Source organism: Ictalurus punctatus, chromosome 1, assembly GCF_001660625.3.
Source record: "Ictalurus punctatus breed USDA103 chromosome 1, Coco_2.0, whole genome shotgun sequence".
Classification (NCBI taxonomy): domain Eukaryota; kingdom Metazoa; phylum Chordata; class Actinopteri; order Siluriformes; family Ictaluridae; genus Ictalurus; species Ictalurus punctatus.
In genome coordinates this window covers 12,173,809-12,194,998 of record NC_030416.2, presented here as the reverse complement: position 1 = coordinate 12,194,998, position 21,190 = coordinate 12,173,809, and the positions used below count along the sequence as shown (strand labels likewise).

The 21,190-nt window shown below is 39.8% G+C and overlaps 1 protein-coding gene across 1 annotated transcript in view; it reads left to right on the top strand.

The window, feature by feature from the left end:
- LOC108276343 (glutamate receptor ionotropic, NMDA 2D) overlaps positions 1–20,246 on the top strand; it is a 107,767-nt gene extending 87,521 nt beyond the window's left edge. The window contains exons 14-19 of the mRNA XM_053680975.1: positions 3,598–3,839; positions 4,206–7,647; positions 10,051–10,105; positions 18,296–18,480; positions 18,952–19,033; positions 19,222–20,246. Coding sequence (XP_053536950.1) covers positions 3,598–3,839; positions 4,206–7,364 — 3,401 coding nt within the window. The 3' untranslated portion in view covers positions 7,365–7,647; positions 10,051–10,105; positions 18,296–18,480; positions 18,952–19,033; positions 19,222–20,246. The remainder of the gene's footprint in view (positions 1–3,597; positions 3,840–4,205; positions 7,648–10,050; positions 10,106–18,295; positions 18,481–18,951; positions 19,034–19,221) is intronic.
- Positions 20,247–21,190: the final 944 nt, after the last annotated feature.

Genomic DNA, 21,190 nt, shown 5'->3' with positions numbered 1-21,190 from the left:
ATAATTGAGGTAGTCCTGTGACTCCATTTTGTGTGCCTGATACCCAAAGTCTACTCATTTACACTCTAAAGGATTAGTTCATTGCATAAATTCACACACACTTGTCCAAACAATAATACATTGTCATACATATGTCTACTCATGCTCATAGGTTGATGGTTTATTTGATTACTATTTTTAATCCTCACAAGTATTCAGTGCACGTGTGTGTGTGTGTTTGCCAAGTCCCTGCTGTGAGAGCATTATGCCAGGTCCCATCAGCTAATGCCACAATTAAACAGCTAACCCTGGCATGACAGTTCTATATGCAAAATGAATTGTGCCATTTGTATTTTTCTTGGTAAATGGATGTGTTTGTTTTCTCTGGTATTATTTTCTGTAAATCTGTAACCACTTCACTTTTGAAACATTAAAGAGCATGGTAGGTTTATTGGTTGTTGACACTAATGACTTGCTTTGTAGGCTGATTAGGATTTTTATTTTTGCTGCATTTTAAGAGCATTTCACAGGTGGTGCTTCTATGTATTTCTCTTCAATTCTATCTACCCTCCCTAACCTGCTGACTATAATCCCTCTCTTCTCTACTTGTGCCTCTAATCATTCACTCCTTCCTTCTACAAGTACCTCTCTGACAGTAATGTCTCACTCGTTACCTCCTGTTAGAGTTTCATCACAGAGGGCTTACTGCCATCAGTACTATACTTCTTCATTTGCAGTTTTTATTTGTTGTGCTGTTTTATTTGATAGGAAAAAAACAAGTGTTCAAATAGTTTCATTCAATGTTTGTACAGTATATTTTTTTTCCACACACGCACACACACACACACACACACACACACACACACACACACACACACACACACACACACACTCACAAACACACACACACACACACACACACACACACACACACACACACACACACACACACACTTACTTAACGGCATGAGGCTACCAAAATTTATATATTTGTATTTATAACTCTCAATTATATTTGTTTTAGAAGTACATTTCATCTAAAGCCACTCGATGAAACATTACCAGTATTACATATTATTAAATACCAGGGTGATGTTTTCATATAACAATTCTAATATAGCCAAGTCCTATTAAAATAAAAGAAAATGCTTTGTGTTTATTGTAGTAATAAACTGGTGGATATTTTTGGTGAAATTCTCTTAGGTCTGACCCAGGTTTGTGGCTGGCTTTAGACTGATGGTGGTTAAGAGTGGGATTGGGCTGTAGGTCACACAGATGGTGCCATGTCTGGCTGTTGGCCCAGGTTACAGGGTGTTAAAGTGTGTCTGTAAAAATATGCCCACTTAACCATTCCTGTCTCTTGCCAGCCTTTGCCCATGCTGCCAAACAACCTGTGTAATGCCAAGGCACACGTAAATGTCCAGCAGATTACCTCTGGAGATCTAGAGGTCTGAGTATAGTTTGTTTGTGATTCATTTTGTGGTCCACTTGATTTGTATTTTATGAAATCAAAGTGATCCTATTCTGCTTTATGGCTAAAAAAAAAACTTGTGCCATACTGTCCATATTTACAGTCCCTCGGAGGTATTATAATGGCAAGGCCAATTCTTTTGTTTTTGCTATATCGTGAAGACATTTGAGTTTGAAATGATAGGTTGTTGTGAGTTACAGAATTTCAGCTTTCATTTCCTGATATTTCCATCTAGATGTGTTAAACAACTTAGAACATGACACTTTTGGTGGAAGACCACCCCATTTTTAGGTGACCAAAATGTTTAGGTGAGCAATTAAAACTTAATATTTATTTGGTTGCATATCTATTGCTTGCAGTAATTGAACTTGTGATCTCCGAATGATAGGAACGCTTTTTCTAGCCACAAATGCAATATTAATACCAAAATTTAAGTAATATTAAATTCATCTAAAAACCACTATCAGATCTATCCAGTTATCCCTCTGCCACTGAATTGGGGAGGTTGTTTTTGGGTTGTCTGTCTGTCTGTCCGAAATTCCCACTGGAGCGTGCTGTCTCAAGAAGGAGTGGTTGAATGTTTGTAGGATTTATATGGAATTATCATTGTAACCATCAGACAAACTGATTAGATTTTGGAATTGATCCAAATAGGATCAAGTTAATATTTTTAAGGGTAGTTCTGGCATACAAATTAATAATAAGAATGAGTAGACTTGGTGGTGGAGCCATCCCCGTCAGTGCAGTTGGCATCGAGTTTGACATGTACAGTTTAAAATAGCTATTCCTGTACATTATTGAAGTAGTGCAAGAATATCACACCATTAACCTGGGAGAGATGAGCTTTCAGAGTTTATATATATTGAGTTATATATTTTTTAAACATTTTAACCAGCAAAAATATTACGTTATTACTAAGAAGAGAATAGTCAATTACTTATTATTTTTGGGCCCTCAGTCGGACATTGCAATCTTTCTTAAAATGTCACTGGAGAATTCAATTCAGTTAAATCTGTGATTAAAAAGCTTACTTTCTGATCTTTTTGAGCTCTGCATTATGAATCACTTGCAATAAACCTACATCTTTCCAATCATAAATGTGGGTGCACATGTTTTCTGTCACAGTGATGCCACCATTCTCTTCTTTTAACAGTTTGAGGTGCCTCTGAAGCATTACCCATACATTCACAGTATAAGAAAAAAGGATATTTTTCTTTCGAATAATTGTAGAAGTACAATTTTTCTCTGAGTGGCTTTATATAGAAGCTAAAAGTTCTGAAATTCTCTGGTGTTTCTAGTCCTCTAGACAATCAGAATGACCAACATCTACCACAATTAAATGATTATGATCTCACCATTCAGTTCCTCTTCCCTATCTGTTTTACCCCATTCGTTGATTTTCTGACTCATTTCATTCCAGTAGGTTTTTACTATTTCACACTGTCAACCACATATATTTGTATGTTTCTGTTGTTTTCACGCTCTCCCTCCCTTGTTGTATCCTCATCACTTTTTTGTGTACTCCTCTCTGAACTGAAAATGTGCTCCTGCTGTTTGTCATTATGTCACAATCCTATCAACTACTTTATCTCTTTTTCCATTTCATCCTTTCTTCTTCTACCCATTTCCTCTAACACAATGAAGTATTCAATCAAACAAATTATCCCTCATTCTTATTTTCCTCCCCACCTTCACATTTACCTTGCAATAGAGAAAGGCACCCAAGGGGTTATGGTGTAGACCCTGACCTTGCCTGCCTGCCCCCCCCCCCCCCCCCCTCTCTCTCTCTCTCTCTCTCTGTCTCTCACTCACTCACTCTCTGTCTCTCTCTCTCCCTCTCTCACTGTCCCCCATTTTCTCTTTTCTCCTGTAATAATCACTGACCTCTGCTCTGTGACGACCTTAACCAGACTATTCACTCTCAGGGACACTCTGAGATGAATAAAACTCTTGCTCAGATACTGAGATAGTACACATGAAAGTGTACATAATGAATGCTATAATTAGATTTTAGTATGCAGTTTAGCAAGTGAAGAACTGAACTATATTCTTGTCTTATTAATTAATTTTTTTTTTTTTCAAATGTACATCCTATATATATCATTATAGTGTAGAAACAGTGAGTAATCCTTCTCTTCTCTTCTCAGATGAAATTGAGATGCTGGAGCGTCTCTGGCTTTCAGGGATTTGCCACAATGATAAGATTGAAGTGATGAGCTCCAAGCTGGACATTGACAATATGGCTGGGGTCTTTTACATGTTGCTGGTGGCCATGGGCCTGAGTCTACTGGTGTTTGCCTGGGAGCACCTTGTCTATTGGAGGCTCCGCCATTGTATGAGTGGAATGGGCCAAGCAGGCAAACTAGACTTTCTACTTGCCTTCAGCAGGGTAAGAGGGGCAGACAAATGCAAGCAAACAGAAAAGGCAGAATGGAAAAGATTATATTGGACAAAATATCAGAGAAAAGTGGATGGAGAATGACTCACTATGGCACATATGGTGTCTTTTGCTGTACAGTATATGAGATATTGCATGCTAGAATAGGAGTGATGCTGTAACCTATAAGGGTGGGGTGTAATACTTTAACTTCAGGCTTAGTCTCTTAACTAAATCAAATCCCCAAATACATCCAGAATAGCTGAGCCTGCTAGAAAATCATATCAGAACATAGCAATCTTATTTCTGGGACGTCTAACAAAATTACACCTCTGTTGCCAAAATCCTATTTTATTTTGCTCTCTCTTTCTCTCTCAGGGAATGTATAGCTGTTGCAGTTTTGAGGATGAAACTGCCCAAGGTGGACCCAAAGTCACCATTCCACCCCACCATCATCCCTCTGTGGTGTCAGCCCCTCCCTCATCCCATGTTGTCACTGCAGGTGTCACCAACCAAGCCATTGCCATGTTGCCACAGCAACAGCAGCAGCAACAACAGCACCCATCTCAGCCTCCACAGTCCTACAAAACCCCACGTCCTGGGTCCCCTCCTGCTGTGGTACATTCTGGGGGATCTTTGGGGCCCTCTACCACACCACTTCTGGGTGCCCCTCTCCCATGCTCCACGTTTTTGCCCCGACCTGACCGCAGACTGGCTGTAGTTGACCGCTGGAGACTGCCCAAATCTGCCAGTGCCACCACACCCATGAATCTCAGAGGGGGCCTATCTGACATTGGGACATTCCCACAAAAGATAGTTCCTACATGGGCAGGCAGTGGACCTGCTGGAAGCACTTTGGATGGATATAAGCGATACTATGGCCCAATTGACCCTGAAGGCTTGGGGCCATGTATGGACCAACAAGCAGGCACTCAGACTCCAAAATCAGCTCCTAGGAACCATCAACAACCCCCACCAGCTAGCCTGGCTTTCTACCAGGAGAAAGGCATGGACCATGGGGTGGGGAAGAAGGTGGGAGTGTGTACTGGTGGAGGGGGTCAGGGGAAGGGGGTGAAGTCTTTGGGCACTCCTAGGCTGCCACCCAAAAGTCAGACTCCAGCCCCACTGCCACCTAACCCCCCACTGCAGCACCCCTCTCCTCCTCTTCCCTCATCCCTTTGGAGGAAGCGGAGGCCCAAAAAATCAAAAGAGCCAGGTGGCCCACTGTATGAGAACATTCTTCCGCTAGGCCGGCGAGGAGGTGGAAGGGATATGGGTCGCAGGCCTAGACCATCTCCCCCTCTTCCCATTCCAGTACCTGTACCACTGTCCCCAACTTACACACCACCATCGCCCTCTCTCTCTCTGCCTTACACCTCCACCTCATCCTCCACCTCTAGCACTAGTTCCTCTACCACATCCTCTGCCTCTTCTTCTCGATCCACCTCTCCCTCAACCACCTCCAGCACTACCTCACACAGCACCAGGGATAGGGAGGAAGAGGAAGAAGAAGACTTGGATGAGCTGACAGAGGAGTCCAGTCTTCTTCAGGGACACAACCGTCACAACAACAGGGAGCGATCCATCCTGTCCCCCAGATCCCTTACACATGTTCCACCACCACCCCCTGTTCCCCCACGCAAGCCCCGTGGTTCATTTGGAGAGCGTGAACGAGAAAGAGAGGGCAATAGATTGAGAGAGAGAGGTGGCAGCCAGCTCGCTCAGCTCCAGGAGTGGTGGGCAGGATGGGGGGAAAGAGAGAGAGAGCGGAACGGGGGAGGATCTGGTGACACTGAACGGAAAAGAGAGAAAAGACACAGGAAAGAGAGGGAGAAAGAGAAAAAGAAAAAGAAAAAAAACAAGAAGAGGAAAAAGAGAGAGGAACGTGAAAGGGAAAGGGAGCGCAAGCGGCGGAAGGTGAAGAAGAAAAAGAAAAAGGTGATGAAGGCAAAGAAGAAGAGGAAGGTATCCACTGGCAAGCATTCAGAGCCAGATGAAGGTGATGTAGAGGTAGAGAGAGAGGGAGAGGGTGATGGAGAGAGAGAGGGAGAGTATGCCTCCTTCTCCAACCAGTACCAGAGCACATTTGGAGAAAAGGGAAGTCTCCTAGGTTGGGAAGGAGAGAGAGAGCGAGAGAGGAGAGATGGGGGGGAGGATGTGGGAGACGAACAAGATGAGGAGAGTGGAGGAGGCCAGAGTAGAGAAAGACGGCCAAAGAGTAGCCATGCACGCCACAGACCATCCAGCAAGAGATACCCAAATCTCAACAAACTTCCTGCTTCCGTCAAATTTTGGGTCAGTGGAGGGGCTACAGAAGCATCAGTAGGCTCACCTCCCTCCTCATTACATACTCTTCTTCCATCAACCAAGCGAAGGAGGAGCAGTGGAGCAGATCGAGAGGTGGCAGGAAGGGGAGGTGAGCGTCGACCATTGCTCCTACACTATGAGAGGGGCCGGGCACACACGAGAGAAGGCCTGTCCTTTCATGAGTGGGACTCTGAGGATGAAGATGATGATGATGAAGTAGAGGAACAGGAAAGGGCACAAGAGAGGGTAAGAGTGGATGGAAGGGTGAGAAGGGCAGGGGGGAGAGGGGCTGTGTCTGAGTCTGAGAGGGATCAAATTAGAGCAGATGAGAGTTATTCGGATGATGGCTCCTCAGGGGAGTTTGGCCAGTTTGAAAGGTACTGGGAGGGCAATGGGGCAGAAGGAGTGAGTGGGATTGGAGGTGGGGGTTGGTTTTTTGGCACCTACCCTGCCCGAGAGAAAGGGGGAAGCATCAACAGCAGAGATGATTCAATATTAGGTCGAACTGAAGGGTGGAGTGGAGATTTTTGGGGCTCAGGTTCAGGAGTTGGCTGGGGCTCTGGGGGTGGAAGTGGGGGTCTTGGCTCACAATGGCCACCTCCTCCAGCATCACTACCACCCCCTCGACGATACTGGTCAGTTGATAAGCTGCCCATGAAGAGTGAGAAACGTGGTCACAATAGGTCAAAGAGCAAAGCAAAGAGGGCTCGAGAGAGGGGGCAGGATATGGGATCATGCTCATACACACAGATTAGCCACAGCAGAGTGCCATATCGGTCCAAACGGGGCAGTGCTACCTCCCACAGTCAGGAGGAGCTGCTGCCCCACTGTCACAGTCTAAACACAGGCCCACGACCCAAACTTCCCCCAAAACCCGATGGTGTCAAATCTGGCAGTCAGTCCAACCTCAGCACCCAGCAAGCCCAACATTCAGAGCCAACATCCTCCCCTACCCAATCTTTACTGCCCTCACTCCCTGCAAGCTCTGCACCCTCCTCCCTCCCTGTGCCCATCCCACAACCGCCTTCTTCTGCATCCATGTCTCCACCACCGGTATTATCACCTGGTACCACCAAAGGGGCTAGTGCTAGTGCTAAACTTCAGTATCAGAGACTGCGCTCTGTGCCCCAGCCCCGGCGCTTTTACTCACCCCACCTGCCACTTAAAGCGAAAAGCCTGTGCTCACGGCGTGGCTCAGCCCACTTTTCCAGCCTTGAAAGCGAAGTATGACACGGGGCTTCGTTGCTGCACGTGTGTGTGAGCTCTATGGTGAAATACAAATGGACTGTGACGCACATACACGCGCTGCACCAGGATCGAGGTAGTGACCACGACTGCCATGATGGTGCCAGAGGCTGGGACAGTGGTGGTGATATCACAACAGGAGATGAGTCTACAGAGGCTGTCTCCCTAACTACGGAAACCCCAGCTGTGCTCCACTTCCGCTCGGAACTGAGCATTACAATGTCGTCTGTAGTCCTGTCCTCCAATGAGAACAATGGATCCAGAATCTGTGAGTAATGATGTCATGTTTACACACACACACACACACACACACACACACACACACACAGTCATTCAAGGAAGACTTTTTTTTTTTTTTGCTTCAATGGGAATTCTATGGACTATGGAATCCATTAAACTAAGGTTGCTTTTTAGATTTTTAGTTTGCTTTTTCTGCACGCTGGTTGTGGCCAACATCAGTTCACTTGCTGACAAATGACTTTGCCTCTTTTTTGCTGGGTTTTGACACAGTGATGCAGTGACAATATTTCTGTTTGTGTCCAACCCTCAAGGCCACATTGGACAGTGATGTCTGAACTTTGTCCTAATTTGTTAAGAGTCAAGAATCTCTAGTGCTTACATTTCCTTTGTTTTAATGCAAAAGCATCAGCCAATCAGATCCCATTAGCAGAAATTGGCGATTGTCAGAACTCTGATGCTGTGGTGTCAAACAGGGATGTTACTATAGTCTGCGATGTATTTTAACAGAAAAACAACTAAGGACAAAAACAGAACACATGTAGCAGTTTTTCTGTATGAATATCTTTTCTTACTCCAGGTTCCCACTACTCCTTTTTTATTCTATCTATTGCGCTCACTGTGTTAGTAAAAGTAGTGTAAGCTAGCTGTGTCTGAAGTTAAATAGTAGAACTTTAGTGTTGGATGCCAAATAACACAGAGAATTCAGATTATTAGAGTGGACCCATGATATTTGATCTCTCTTGTTGGCTTAGAGTATTTAACACAAGCAATACGTAACTGTCTTAACCAAAATGAGGGTTGCAATATTTATAATTGGCACTAGATGGCTACATAATATTAAAATTAGTTAATATTACTTAATAGTGAATCATGTCTTTTAAACTTAATTGTAATTTCATTATTTGTTCAATAGTTAACTAATTTTGCAGATATAAGGTATTGAGTGTGTTTCCAGCTCTCTCCACCACATTTTGATAATTATTTGGCAGACACTATTACCAGAGCAAAGAGAAATAATTTTAGAAAGCACAAAAGCTTTGGCTCATGCCAGTAAATGCATCATTTAATACATCAAGGGCAAATCAATAATACCATCATTATTCATAAGAATGAACACAGGTGCCAACACATACAAACTGAGCACATATCAGGGCTTTAGCTCTTCTAGATTAGCCTACAACATGAAAATGTTATTAAAATTTATTTGACATCAGGCACAACTCATTTGCCCTTTTTGTAGTTGAATGTAGCTTTAACATAATGTAGCAAAATATAGAGATACCTTTAGACTTGTAGCATTTTGGATGCAGATATCTTCAAAAATCAAACTCATCAGGATGTGAAGTACTTGCACATGTTCTAGATTAAAACACCCTTTACCTGAGATTCCGCCTTTTTTAATAGGATCTGTGATGACTTTCTGTACAACATATTGATTTAATGAGGACTTTTTTTTTTGGCAACAAATTTGCTAATATTTGCAATATGATTGATTACTTTGCCCATTTATGAAAGGGTACACACAATCACATAAGTTTGGGGATGAATATGCTCAGGTAATCAAGTGTGATTTGTGTAACTGAATTGTTAAAACAGCTGCTCAGCCCAACTTAGTCAGCATTCTGATGATGTTTGGGAAAGTCTGGAATGTTAGTGGAAAGTTTGGTTACATTGGGGAGTGGGACAAGGGCTGAGGGACAGTTGAATGGGTCCAGTTGGGTGTATGTTCACTTGATCTTTCACTGACCCTTGAAAGGCACTAACACAGTACTCTTTGACTGCATGTACAGAACTGAATTTTTCCATGTAGCTTAATTTTGCTGAGAAAAATATATCAATATATATATACTGGTTTTTGTTTGTTTGTTTGTTTGTTTGTTTTCATTTTAAATCAGAATGTATAATGTAATGCTGTGAATGAACTTTTCTCATTTCTCATTGGAGGTCTTATTTGAATCCTATCATTTATATATATGATATATATGTACAAATAAATATATACATAAATATATACATACATATACTGATATATATATATATATATATATATATATATATATATATATATATATATATATATATATATATATATATATATATATATATAATTATATTTGGTATTCTTGGAGGAAGTGTTAGAGAAATAGTTTTAAATGTTTTAGCTTTGTAGCAATTCTAGATACTGGAAACATTTTTGAATTTTATTCCTCCTATATGACTGTGAAAACATTAGTGCCTGTGAACTAAGAAAAGACAAGAACCAAGTCTAATATCCTCATCTTTCTATACATTCATCCATCCATTCATCCATCCAGCTATATCTTACATTGATCCCTTGGTATTTGTGAGCATTTTTGTTTTATTTAATACTGCTTTAATATGCTTTTGTAATACTGCCTGAAGTAACTATTTCCTATTATTTTCTTTTCAGTTTTCTTTCATGACAATACATCCAAACTCTCATCCATCGATCCAGCCATCCATCTGTGGGTATTTGAAAACTTTTTTTTTTTCTCCATCTGATTCCTTTAACACTTCACTCTAAATGTTTGGGATTTTCTTTTACATTTACAATTAAAATTTTATTTTAGTTCTAATACTAGTACATTTACTACATTTACATGTATTTCACTTTTTCAATTAATGGTTTATCACACTGCTTATACCTGTCAGTTCTCTCACTTAGCAAAAAACAGAGACCAGTAGCTACTGTGTTCTTGCTCCTGTTGACTGATTATTAAAGGTGATGATCAATTTGATTCTAATCAAAATGTAATGTATTAATGAATTAACAGTGTGATTGAAGGAGTGCAAGTGAGGACCATGAAGCAAGAGTCTGGGCTGTACTTTACTCAGTGTACTGTTGCTGTACTGAACAGTTGCATGATAGTAATGTATGTAACATAGTAAAATGAACAAGCAGTAATTATTCCTATTGCTCACAATGGGAAATGCCCTTCCCAAGTGCCCTATATGATTTAGGACCCACTGCAACGCACAGTTTTAAGGTCTTTTTCTGCTCCCAATTATCCTGATCTCATTTAGGAAAAGCTTGATAATTAGCCTGTGAGTTAGACCAGATGTGTTAGGTGTGGAAAAAACTTGAAACCCTTCAGAACAGTGGTTTTCTAGGACTGGAGTTGAGAACCACTAGGTCATGCATTTAAAACATTGCTATTAGATTTATGTATGTCATTATTATATGATTTACTATGATCCAAAATAACGTTAATAATTTGCCTGTACATGGGAATAAATCATGCATGCAAATAGTGGACATGTTGCGGGTGATTTACAAAGAATAATTGAGTGAATTAATCACATGCAAAAAAGTGAGAGGAAGCAATATATAAATGAGATTTTTGTGTGTGCTAAAGGTTCCCGGTAGCCATAGCTATTTCGGATCTCAGAGAGTAAAGTGAAACTTGAAACTTTACTATAATGCTGACAAAAAATGAAAAACTGTTCAAAATACAGTATGAATAATTTAGATAAACTTTCCCATTATTCAGACTAAATGGTATATGGTAAATGGTGTAATTCTGTCTTCAAACAACAAGCTTCTGCAAATTTAATAAGTGGTCTCTGGACATAATAATTTGTGCATGCTACTGCTATTTCCAAAGTGACTTTCAGGCTTGGTAAATCACATTGTGGGTGCAAAATGAACTGAATTGCATTGCCACCACCCTGTATTTTGCACATTTAATTAGAAACACCTCAAATTACACATTCAATAAGCAAAAATGCAAAATGGACAACACATGCAATTTTCCTCATGTGAAAGGTAGGGGTGGTGGGAATTATCTAGATACCTTCTTGTGCACATATGCTGAGACCTTCCAACAAAGTCCTGAAGTGACATATGACACAGTTTTTGCAATAAATACTGCTACCATACAGCCATCTATCCCTTTCTTCTTCTCACCTCATACACATCAGACCGCATATACACCATATGGAGCTATCTACATAACTACTTAATTATAGTTGGAGCTGCATATATCCTATTTTCAAAGATGGAGATAAACTATCATCTCCTCTGCAGTGGTGAATGCATTTTTTCTTACATTCTAGCTCCCTTTGCTAGATGCTAAATCACCCCCAGTGCTGATTTGGTTTACCTCTTTAGCATTGCTAGTCTTGTTAGTTTCACTCACTATGTTGTTTGCGAGTTAGCTATTACTACTCTGTGTTGTCGCTTAGTAGTGCCTTCAGAACCTTGGCACCAACTCCTCCAAGCATTCACATCACCCTCCATCCAGTAACCAAATGGGACCTTTGCATACATGCCACAGTTTAAGAGGGGCTCCCTTGCTATACTGGGTACATTCCCTGAGACTACAATGTTGGCATACTGGGGCTGGAGTTGGATTCCCTCTGATCTCCCCTCATCTTTTTGATGGGTGAGTCCGGATTGGGATTGTATAGTGACATGCAATTCGTGGCACTGACTGCACTTTCTCACACAACATCAGTCGTTATGGAATTCACTAGCCACAGTGCAAGGATTTTATTGAGAGCTTCAATAGAAATTTAAGTTAATTTAAGTAGCTAGTATGAACATGAGCAGGTCAGCCTTGGCGACATGCCTACCATTAATTCACCAGTATTGCATCACTGGAGATTTTACCAGATAAAGCTCTATTCCCAGATGTGCTAAGCCTGAGCACTGAATTCAGATGCATATCCTGGTGAGAACTTAGAATTTTGCTTCAGAAGTGTGTTAGATCATTTATTGCTAGCATTGAGTAAATATTCCAATCTGCAGATGTTGATCTCTCTGCAAGGGAGCAGTTAATTTTTTCCCAGACATGCTTAAATCAATCCTGTAAATTCTGCACTGTGTGCCAAGGATGTTCTTTGTTCCTGCTGTCATAGGCCATGGAAAAGTTTTAGATACACAAAACCATCATGGCTAAATGAATCAGCCTCGCATCACCTTTAGGTCATAACAAGGTCCATTCCATGTTCCAGTGGCAACAAAATCCATATCAGCATCACATGAGCCCATGGATGAACATGGAAAGTTATGCCCTCAGGCTCCTAGCAATCTCCCGAGTAATACCCCATTCACCCCATGAGACTGGCCCTAGGCAGCACTCATATGCCACTAAATAGCCTAGCAGAGCTAATGAAGAGCTAGTGGGGCAGCCATGTACAGTCACTGAGACCTAACAAGTTTGCTCCATACACAGAGGCACTATCAGAAAAGTAGACTCCATATTTACAATAATGTGTTCTATTCAGTATACTTTCTCAATCATAAGAAGCATGGTGGTTTCCATCCAAATGGGAAGACTTAAAACCCCTCCCCTTCTATACAGTCCCCTCCAAGACTATGAGAATGGCAAGGCCAATTCATTTGTTTGTGCTATACAACAAAGACATTTGGGTTTGAGCTCAAACGATAGATATGAGGAATAAAACATAGAACCATTTGTATCAGACCTCCCGATTTTTATATGAGCAAAAGTATAGAACAGATAAGTCTAGAAGTAAATTAAAGTAAATAGTACTTAATATTTGGTTGCATATCCCCTGCTTCCCATAACTGCACCAAGCCTGGAATTCACTGGCATGACCAAATTTTTGGTTTCTTATTTTCTGATGCTTTTCCAGGCTTTTACTGCAGCCTGTTTCACTTGTTATTTGTTTTGGAGGGTTTCTCCCTTCAGTCTCCTCTTCAGGAGGTGAAATGCTGCTGAATTGGGTTAAGGTCTGGTGATTGACTTGGCCAGTCTGAAACCTTCCAGTTTTTCCTCCTGATAAAGTCCCTTGTTGTGTTGTCAGTGTGTTTTGGATCATTGTCTTGCTCCATGATGAAGTTCCTCCTGATTAATTTGGATGTATTTCTCTGTAAATTGGCCGACAAAATGTTCCTGTTAACTTCTGAATTAATTCTGCTGCTACTATCATGAGTTACAACATCAATACAGATTAGTGAGCCTGTTTCAGATGCAACCATGCAAGCCCAAGCCATTACACTACCTACACCATGTTTCACAGATGAGCTTGTATGTTTTGCATCATGAGCAGATACTTTCTTTCTCCACATTTTGGCCTTTCCACAACTTTTGTGGCTCATCTCTGTATTTCGTTGCAAACTCCAATCTGGATTTCTGATTCGTACTGCTGATGGGCATTTGCATCTTGTGGTATGGCTTTTATATTTCTGCTGTCTAAGTCTTCTTCAAATGCTGGATTGTGATACCTTCACCCCTGCCCTGTGGAGGTTGTTGTTGATGTCACAGGCTGTTTTTTTTCCCCCCATTTTTTTTCATATCTCTCACCATGTTTCTGTCATCAGCTGTTGTTGTTTTCCTTGGCCGACCCGTCTGTTGCTCAGTACACCAGTGGATTCTTTCTTTCTCAGGACATTCCAAATTGTTGTATTGGCTATGCCCAATGTTTGTGCAATGCGGATTGATTTCCCTCTTTTCCCACCTTCAAAATAGCTTGCTTTTCTCCCATAGACAGCTCTCTGATCTCCATGTTGGCTTATCCTTTTTAACAACAAATGCAGTCTACACATGTGAAACTACAGACTAAAACCAAGAGTAGATGTTCAGAGCTATTTATTGTTTAAACAATCAACCTAACAGTTGTCAAAACACCTGTCAGTCACATGTTCCAATATTTTTGCTTGCCTACAAATTAGGTGGTCTGATACAAAATTTGCTATGATTGATGTTGTTTAACACATCTACACATAAACACCCGGAAATAAAAGCTGAAATTTTAAACACTCTTCTCATATTCATCCTTTGATCTCGAACCCAAATTTCTTCAGCAAAAAGAAATGAATTGGCCTTGCTGTTCCAATAATTTCGGAGGGGACTGTACTGCCATATTATTCATGCCATGCAACCATATGACTGGTTCACATTGGTGGTTTGAGCAGTGCCTATTTCCATATTCCTGAACATAGATCCTTTTTGAACATCATTGAGACTGCTAACTACTCTGTGTACCCCAACATGTGGTGAACATTATTGCACTTGCCATTGCACTAGGATTGCTGACAGCTGCTGATGCAGTATTTCCCCTGGGTTTGCTGGAATGATTACTGATTATTATCTAGGGTTCTACATAAACCCTAGTAGATCAGTTTGTATGTTGTCGTCAAGTTTGCACATATTTACACTTACCTTATCTTTAGTAAATAACTACCGATGTGTAGAAAGGTCAATATGTAGAAATGATCATGGTGGTCAATATTTACCTGGGAATATCATGTGAACCTTGTCAGGATAAGTATGGTGTTGTTTATGTGGGTCTGTGTACATTGATGAAACCAACAAACACTGTATTATTTGTAATACAGAGTCCTGTTTATGGACATATCACAGAACGCCACATATTTGAGTGTGTGTGTGTGTGAGTGTGTGTGTGTGTGTGTGTGCACCTCTCTGCTGTGTGTAGCCGAGTTTACTATCATTCACCTCATGCTGAGCTCAGTGATCAGGGCTGAGTTGTCTTGTGTGCAGCATGCTGAGACTCAGCCTCAGTGAGAATGAAGCTCTTGCACAGTTTTTACTTATTTTCAGCTATGACCTTGAGCAAGTTTTGGTGATTTGAATTATTTCATACATGTAGATTGTGTGTGTATGTGTGTGTGTGTGTGTGTGTGTGTGTGTGTGTGTGTGTGTGCATATGTGCATGAATTTTCATGAGTGAGTATTCAGTATGCCTTTGGCAGTGGCAGTATGCCTGTTGCTGGGGGGCAGATTTTATCTACTTCCTGACACACACACACACACACACACACACACACACACACACACACACGTGTATATATATATATATATATATATATATATATATATATATATATATATATATATATATATATATATATATGGAGAGAGAAAGTGAGAGAGAGAGATATTAGATTTACACATTGATACCATCACCATCTCTCGCTCTCATTCTCTCTCTCTCTTTCTTCTTCATCTCTTTTTCTGATATACTTCACATACATTACTAAGTACAAATAGATGTCACTGGACTGTTGGCTAAGAATCCCAGCATTAAAGCAAGAACTTGTATGCACACACACTGACGTGGGTATGATCTCTCTCTCTCTCTCTCTCTCTCTCTCGCTGTCTCTCTCTTTCTGTCTCTCTCTCTGTCTCTCTCTCGCTCTCGCAACCTAACTTCAGGCACTCTGAAAGGTCTGACTTGAAAGACAGCATCACTGACATCCAAGTGTCTGGTTGTCTCCTGTAGAACTGAGCTAATCTGATGGCAGTCTTTATGCAGGAAAGCAGGTCAGCCCCTGTTGCAGGCTTTACTTAGCCTAGCTTTCTGCACAGTGTGTCACCCAAGCACTCCCATACAGTCACTGAGGTTGGTGCAGATGAGTGGTGTAGTCATAGCTGTGTGTCATCCCTGTAAATGAAGTGAATGGTACACACTTTATTCATTTTTCTTTTTCTTTTGAGTACTACTAATGAATAAGTGATAAGCAGAGCATGAGTAATACGGCACAATTGGCTTCATCTGCCCTCAGAACATGATGTCTTCCATTTGAATCTACCACTTTGTGCAGTGTCACTATGTTTGCTGTTTCGGCAGAATCTCATATTAATCTGATTGTGTGCTTGTTAATTTGTTAACAGTGATCTTCTTACCTATCCTTCTTACTAAACCTCTCACTGCATGGGATTGACCTTTGACCAGGAAATCAAAGATATTATAGTCTAGTGTAATGATACAGGGACTTCAGAGACATTTTCTTCTAGAAATAAAATTAAGCTAAAGAGGCCACAGAATCACACTTACAGTGTCTTACACAGTTCTCATAAATTTATACTAATCATTGAAATGTTGACCAAGTGTAGCAATTAGCAATTGGAATGTCCACTTAAACATGGGTCTTTTTGTGGTTGTTGTTTGTTTTTGTTTTTTTATATACAATGTTGTTTCAACAGCATTTGGGTTTGTATAGTTTTCTCACTCTTTTAAAATTATTTTTTATGACTGATTTTCTGCGATACTGTTACAAGGTATGTGAGATCCAAATCCTTTGTACTGTACAGTCCAGACTTAATGTGTCATTCAGAGTGTTTAATTATGACAACATGACTAATGGAGGGGTCTGAATGGGTCAAATTGCTTCATAAAGATATTATATTGCAAAAGCACATTGACTACTGTTCTGCTTTTTTATCTGCTGAACTACATGTGTTCACAATGTTCTAATCCTTCATTTAACCTTTAAATGCTCTGAGAACAAAATTAGTAACTGCTTTGAAAGGCAAAATGGACGACCTGCTTTTCATTGCACAACAATCCCATGGCCTCTCACATTCAGAGACTGCAATGATTCATGTTCTGTATTGATCAATGTTAACACCACAGTGCCAGTGTACAGTGAATAAGGTTTTACTCTTTGCACTTCTCACGAAAGGACCCGTGGGACCCTATTTAAAACAACATACATGAACAGAAAATCAACTCAAATTCAAGATAATGATATTAATGTGAGACTGATCAGTTGTGAATTATTTTCTTTTGTTCATGAATGATTAGTTGAATTTGTTCACATATACCTGACAATGAAATTTTACTTACAGCCTCATTAATTATATATATATATATATATATATATATATATATATATATATATATATATATATATATATATATATTAGAGATGCACCCATACTAAATTTCTCAGCCAATACCGATAGCCGATTATTCAGAGTGATATCGGCCGATACCGATAACCGATACCAATAGCCCTGCCTTTTATGACTTCTTTTAAATTAATAATAATTAATTCCACAGTTCTGAAAGAAATGCAAATAAAAACTTTATTCTCTCCATTTCAACAAGTTGTTTCACAGTAACTGGTCTCATAAACAGAAAACACATTACTCAAATTAAAATTAACACATGAACTAAATTCTGAAGATTAAAGTAAGATTTCTTAACTTTAACATTGAATGTTATTAATTCGTATTAACATTGACTGAATTCTAAAAAAAAACCTCCTGTTAGTCTCATATTCACTCACCACAAACAAACACATTTCTACTTCATTATTGACATCAAACTGGTAATATATAATATAAACTTTTTTATATATTAACATTAACTGGATATGAAATACACTACTCTACAAATATATTTTTCTGTGCAATATATACTACTTTGTGTCAACTCATCTTCATTTAAATCTTTCAACGGTGTACTGGCCCTTTAATTCAGCGCAAGGGCAAGCGGGCAGCGCAGGGAAAAAAAAAAGAAAATTAGACTCGACGGCAAAACTCCCGCTTCACTACTGCAGCGTTCGGTGTAAAATTTTAGCAGTGCAGAGCTTTCAGAATTTACACACTGCAGTTTTTGCATCATTCCACACAAGAGACATCATCTTTACACACAGTACGAAATTGATATGTTTTCCCACCTTCTTTTTATTGACAGGATATAATTGGCCCTGCATCTGATTTTTTTATATTATTGCCTCATGGCCAATAGCGGGAAAAATTGCCTTTATCGGCTGATACCGATTATCAGCCGATACATGTGTGCATCTCAAATATATATATATAGCTATGTATAGTTCAGTCAATAGCTAATGGTCAAGCTGACAAAACAATATAGTTCAGTGGTAGCAATAATCATCCATCCATCCATCGATTTTCTGTAACACTTATGCTACACAGGGTTGTGGGGAGCCTGGAACCTATCTCAGAGGACTCTGGGCACAAGGCAGGGGACACGCTGGACGGGGTGCCAACTCTTCACAGGGCACAATCACACACACATTCACACACTGTGGACAATTTAGAGATGCCAGTCAGCCTACTGTACAACGCATGTCTTTGTACTAGGGAAGAAAACTTATTATGTAAGAAATTAGGAATTTTAACTGAACAAATTTGATCGTATAAGAAATTTAAAATCTGAATATTTGGAAAAGCTGAACAAAAAAATATTAAAGTTTGTTGTTTAAAGTTTAAATATGAACATTTACAGTTTAAAAATGAATGGTTAATCTGTGCACTGAAAGTCTGAACAATTGAAGTGAGGTCTATTGTCAGTGGGCATTTCCCATTAAAAATCCCCTTGAAAGTAGGTTAACAGGATAATTGACAGAGCATTTCTTTCTTGCTAAGTAATAAAAGAGTGAAAATTGATATTTGGATAACCAATTTTGTGGGGATTTTTATTTACTTATTTACTTGCTTAATTACTTGATTGCTTACTAGCTTCCATAGTCATTAAGCATCACAATGAAAGCATTTTTTGTTGTTGTTTTGATTTGTTATTTTAAAAGATAGCACTTGAGTAGAAGCTGAAATTAGTTGTTATCCAACAGGAAGCAAAAGCTGTGTGTGTGTGCTTGCTGGTTAACATCTGAATGCAGAGGAAATATAAATTGCTTACAACCTGATGTCTTGGTGAGTCATGTCGTAAATCTCATTCTTATTATGTTTTTCTTTTTTCTTTCAAGTCAGGACTAAGGCCATAAACTACAATATTTTCCACAAAATATTAACACATTTGATGTCAGTGTTTCTTGTAGTGCTGAAATTGCACAACCGTTGATGTAGTGTATTTTTATGTTTTAAAGCCCTTTTCTCTGCAGATGCCCTGGAAAGAACAGCACCTCTCTTCAGCAAGCTTGGACAGCTGAATAACATTCTACAATGTCCTAACACTATCCACACCATTCATACATGTCTGTCAAGTCAATTATTATGAAGGAGCAGTATACAGAATGAGCTGTAATACATTATGTATCTTTGTTTTAGTCAGAAATAGGACTAAGGCCAGTTTTCAGATTGTGACACAAACTGCCATATGGACATCATTGTACCTGGTTGGTGGAAAGTAAAACATGTTTTAACCCTTTCAGGCAGTACACTGATGTTACATTCCACCAGCAGAATGGAAATCAACTTATCCGACATTTTCAATCAGTATAAACAAATGAATTATTTTATCGCTACAAGTCTGTTATAATATTAGTCAGGGCACTCTTGGGTTTCAGTGTGTAGAGTATCATGACTCTGTGTTTAGCTGCTGGGGAGCAGGGTGGTAGCAAAGGGGAGAAGTGTGAGCCCCCTGCTAGGTAAACAATTCATACCTCTCCACAATAACATTGTTACAGAGATCAAATGGACAGCACAACTATAGCTTTTTTCGAGTTAAATACTGTATACAACTGCCACAACTAAATTATAAAATTTAAACCTAGTAGGCTAGGTAAAAAATAAATGCTTGAAAAACTGCAAATACTTAAAGCCTCAAGTGTCTACTTTCACATGAGCCATTAACCACTACTGTGGAGTGTGACATCACAAATAAATTCAATGCTGAATGTGCGCCCCCAAAACAGGAGGAAGTCTGTCACTGTCTTCCAATAACCAGACAGACATGACGAACTGGCATGTATTACTCCCAATCACACCTTTTTCTGGAGTTCATGGTCACTGTGTTCTATGAGACTTTTTCTACTTGCTTCTGCACAAGACTGAACAAACAAAACCATCACCGTTCTCCTGAATCCAGGGGCACCTTCACACCTTTAGTCAAATTTACCAAGTTTGAATTCAAGTGAAATGTATACTTTTCTTCATTGGCTGTTTGTTTTGGTTTGGTTTCACATTGCACATGCAGCTGCATCTCAAAAAATTTGAATATCGTGGAAAATTTCATTTGTTTCCCATAATTTAATTCAAAAGTGGAACTTTCGTATGTTCTAGATTCATTACACATAAAGTGAATTATTTCAAGCCTTTTTTGTTGTCATTTTGATGATTACAGCTTACAGCTCATGGAAATCAAAAATCCAGTATCTCACAATATTTATAATACAAAAATGTCGACCCGAGAAGAGCTCTAATCGGCTAATTAAATCAAAACACCTGCAAAAGTTTCCTTAGCCTTCTATCTCTCAGTCTGGTTCAGTACACACAACCACAATCATGGGGAAGATGAAAGTAAATTTTGTGTTTCATTTGGAAATCAAGGTCCCAGAGTCTGGAAGAAGAGTGGAGAGGCACAGAATCCAAGTTGTTTGAAGTCCAGTGTGACATTTCCACAGTCAGTGATGTTTTGGTGTGCCATGTCATCTGCTGGTATTGGTCCACTGTGTTTTCTCAAGTCGAGAGTCAATGCAGCATCTACCAGGAGATTTTAGAGCAATTCATGCTTCCACCTGCTGACAAGCTTTATGATGATGCTGATTTCCAGCAGGACTTGGCACCTGCCCACAGTGCCAAAACTACTAGTAACTGGTTTGCTGACAATGGTATTACTGTGTTTCATTGGCCAGCCAACTTGCCAGACCTGAACCCCATAGAGAATCTATGAGAGACACCAGAACCAACAATACAGATGAGCTGAAGGCCGCTATCAAAGCAACCTGGGCTTCCATAACACCTCAGCAGTGTCACAGGCTGATTGCCTCCATGCCTCGCCGCATTGATGCAGTAAATCATGCAAAAGGATTAAAGCCCTGACCAAGTATTGAGTGCATAAATTAACATATTTTTTTATAAAGTTGACATTTCTGTATTATAAATTCTTTATTATAATATTTTGAGATACTG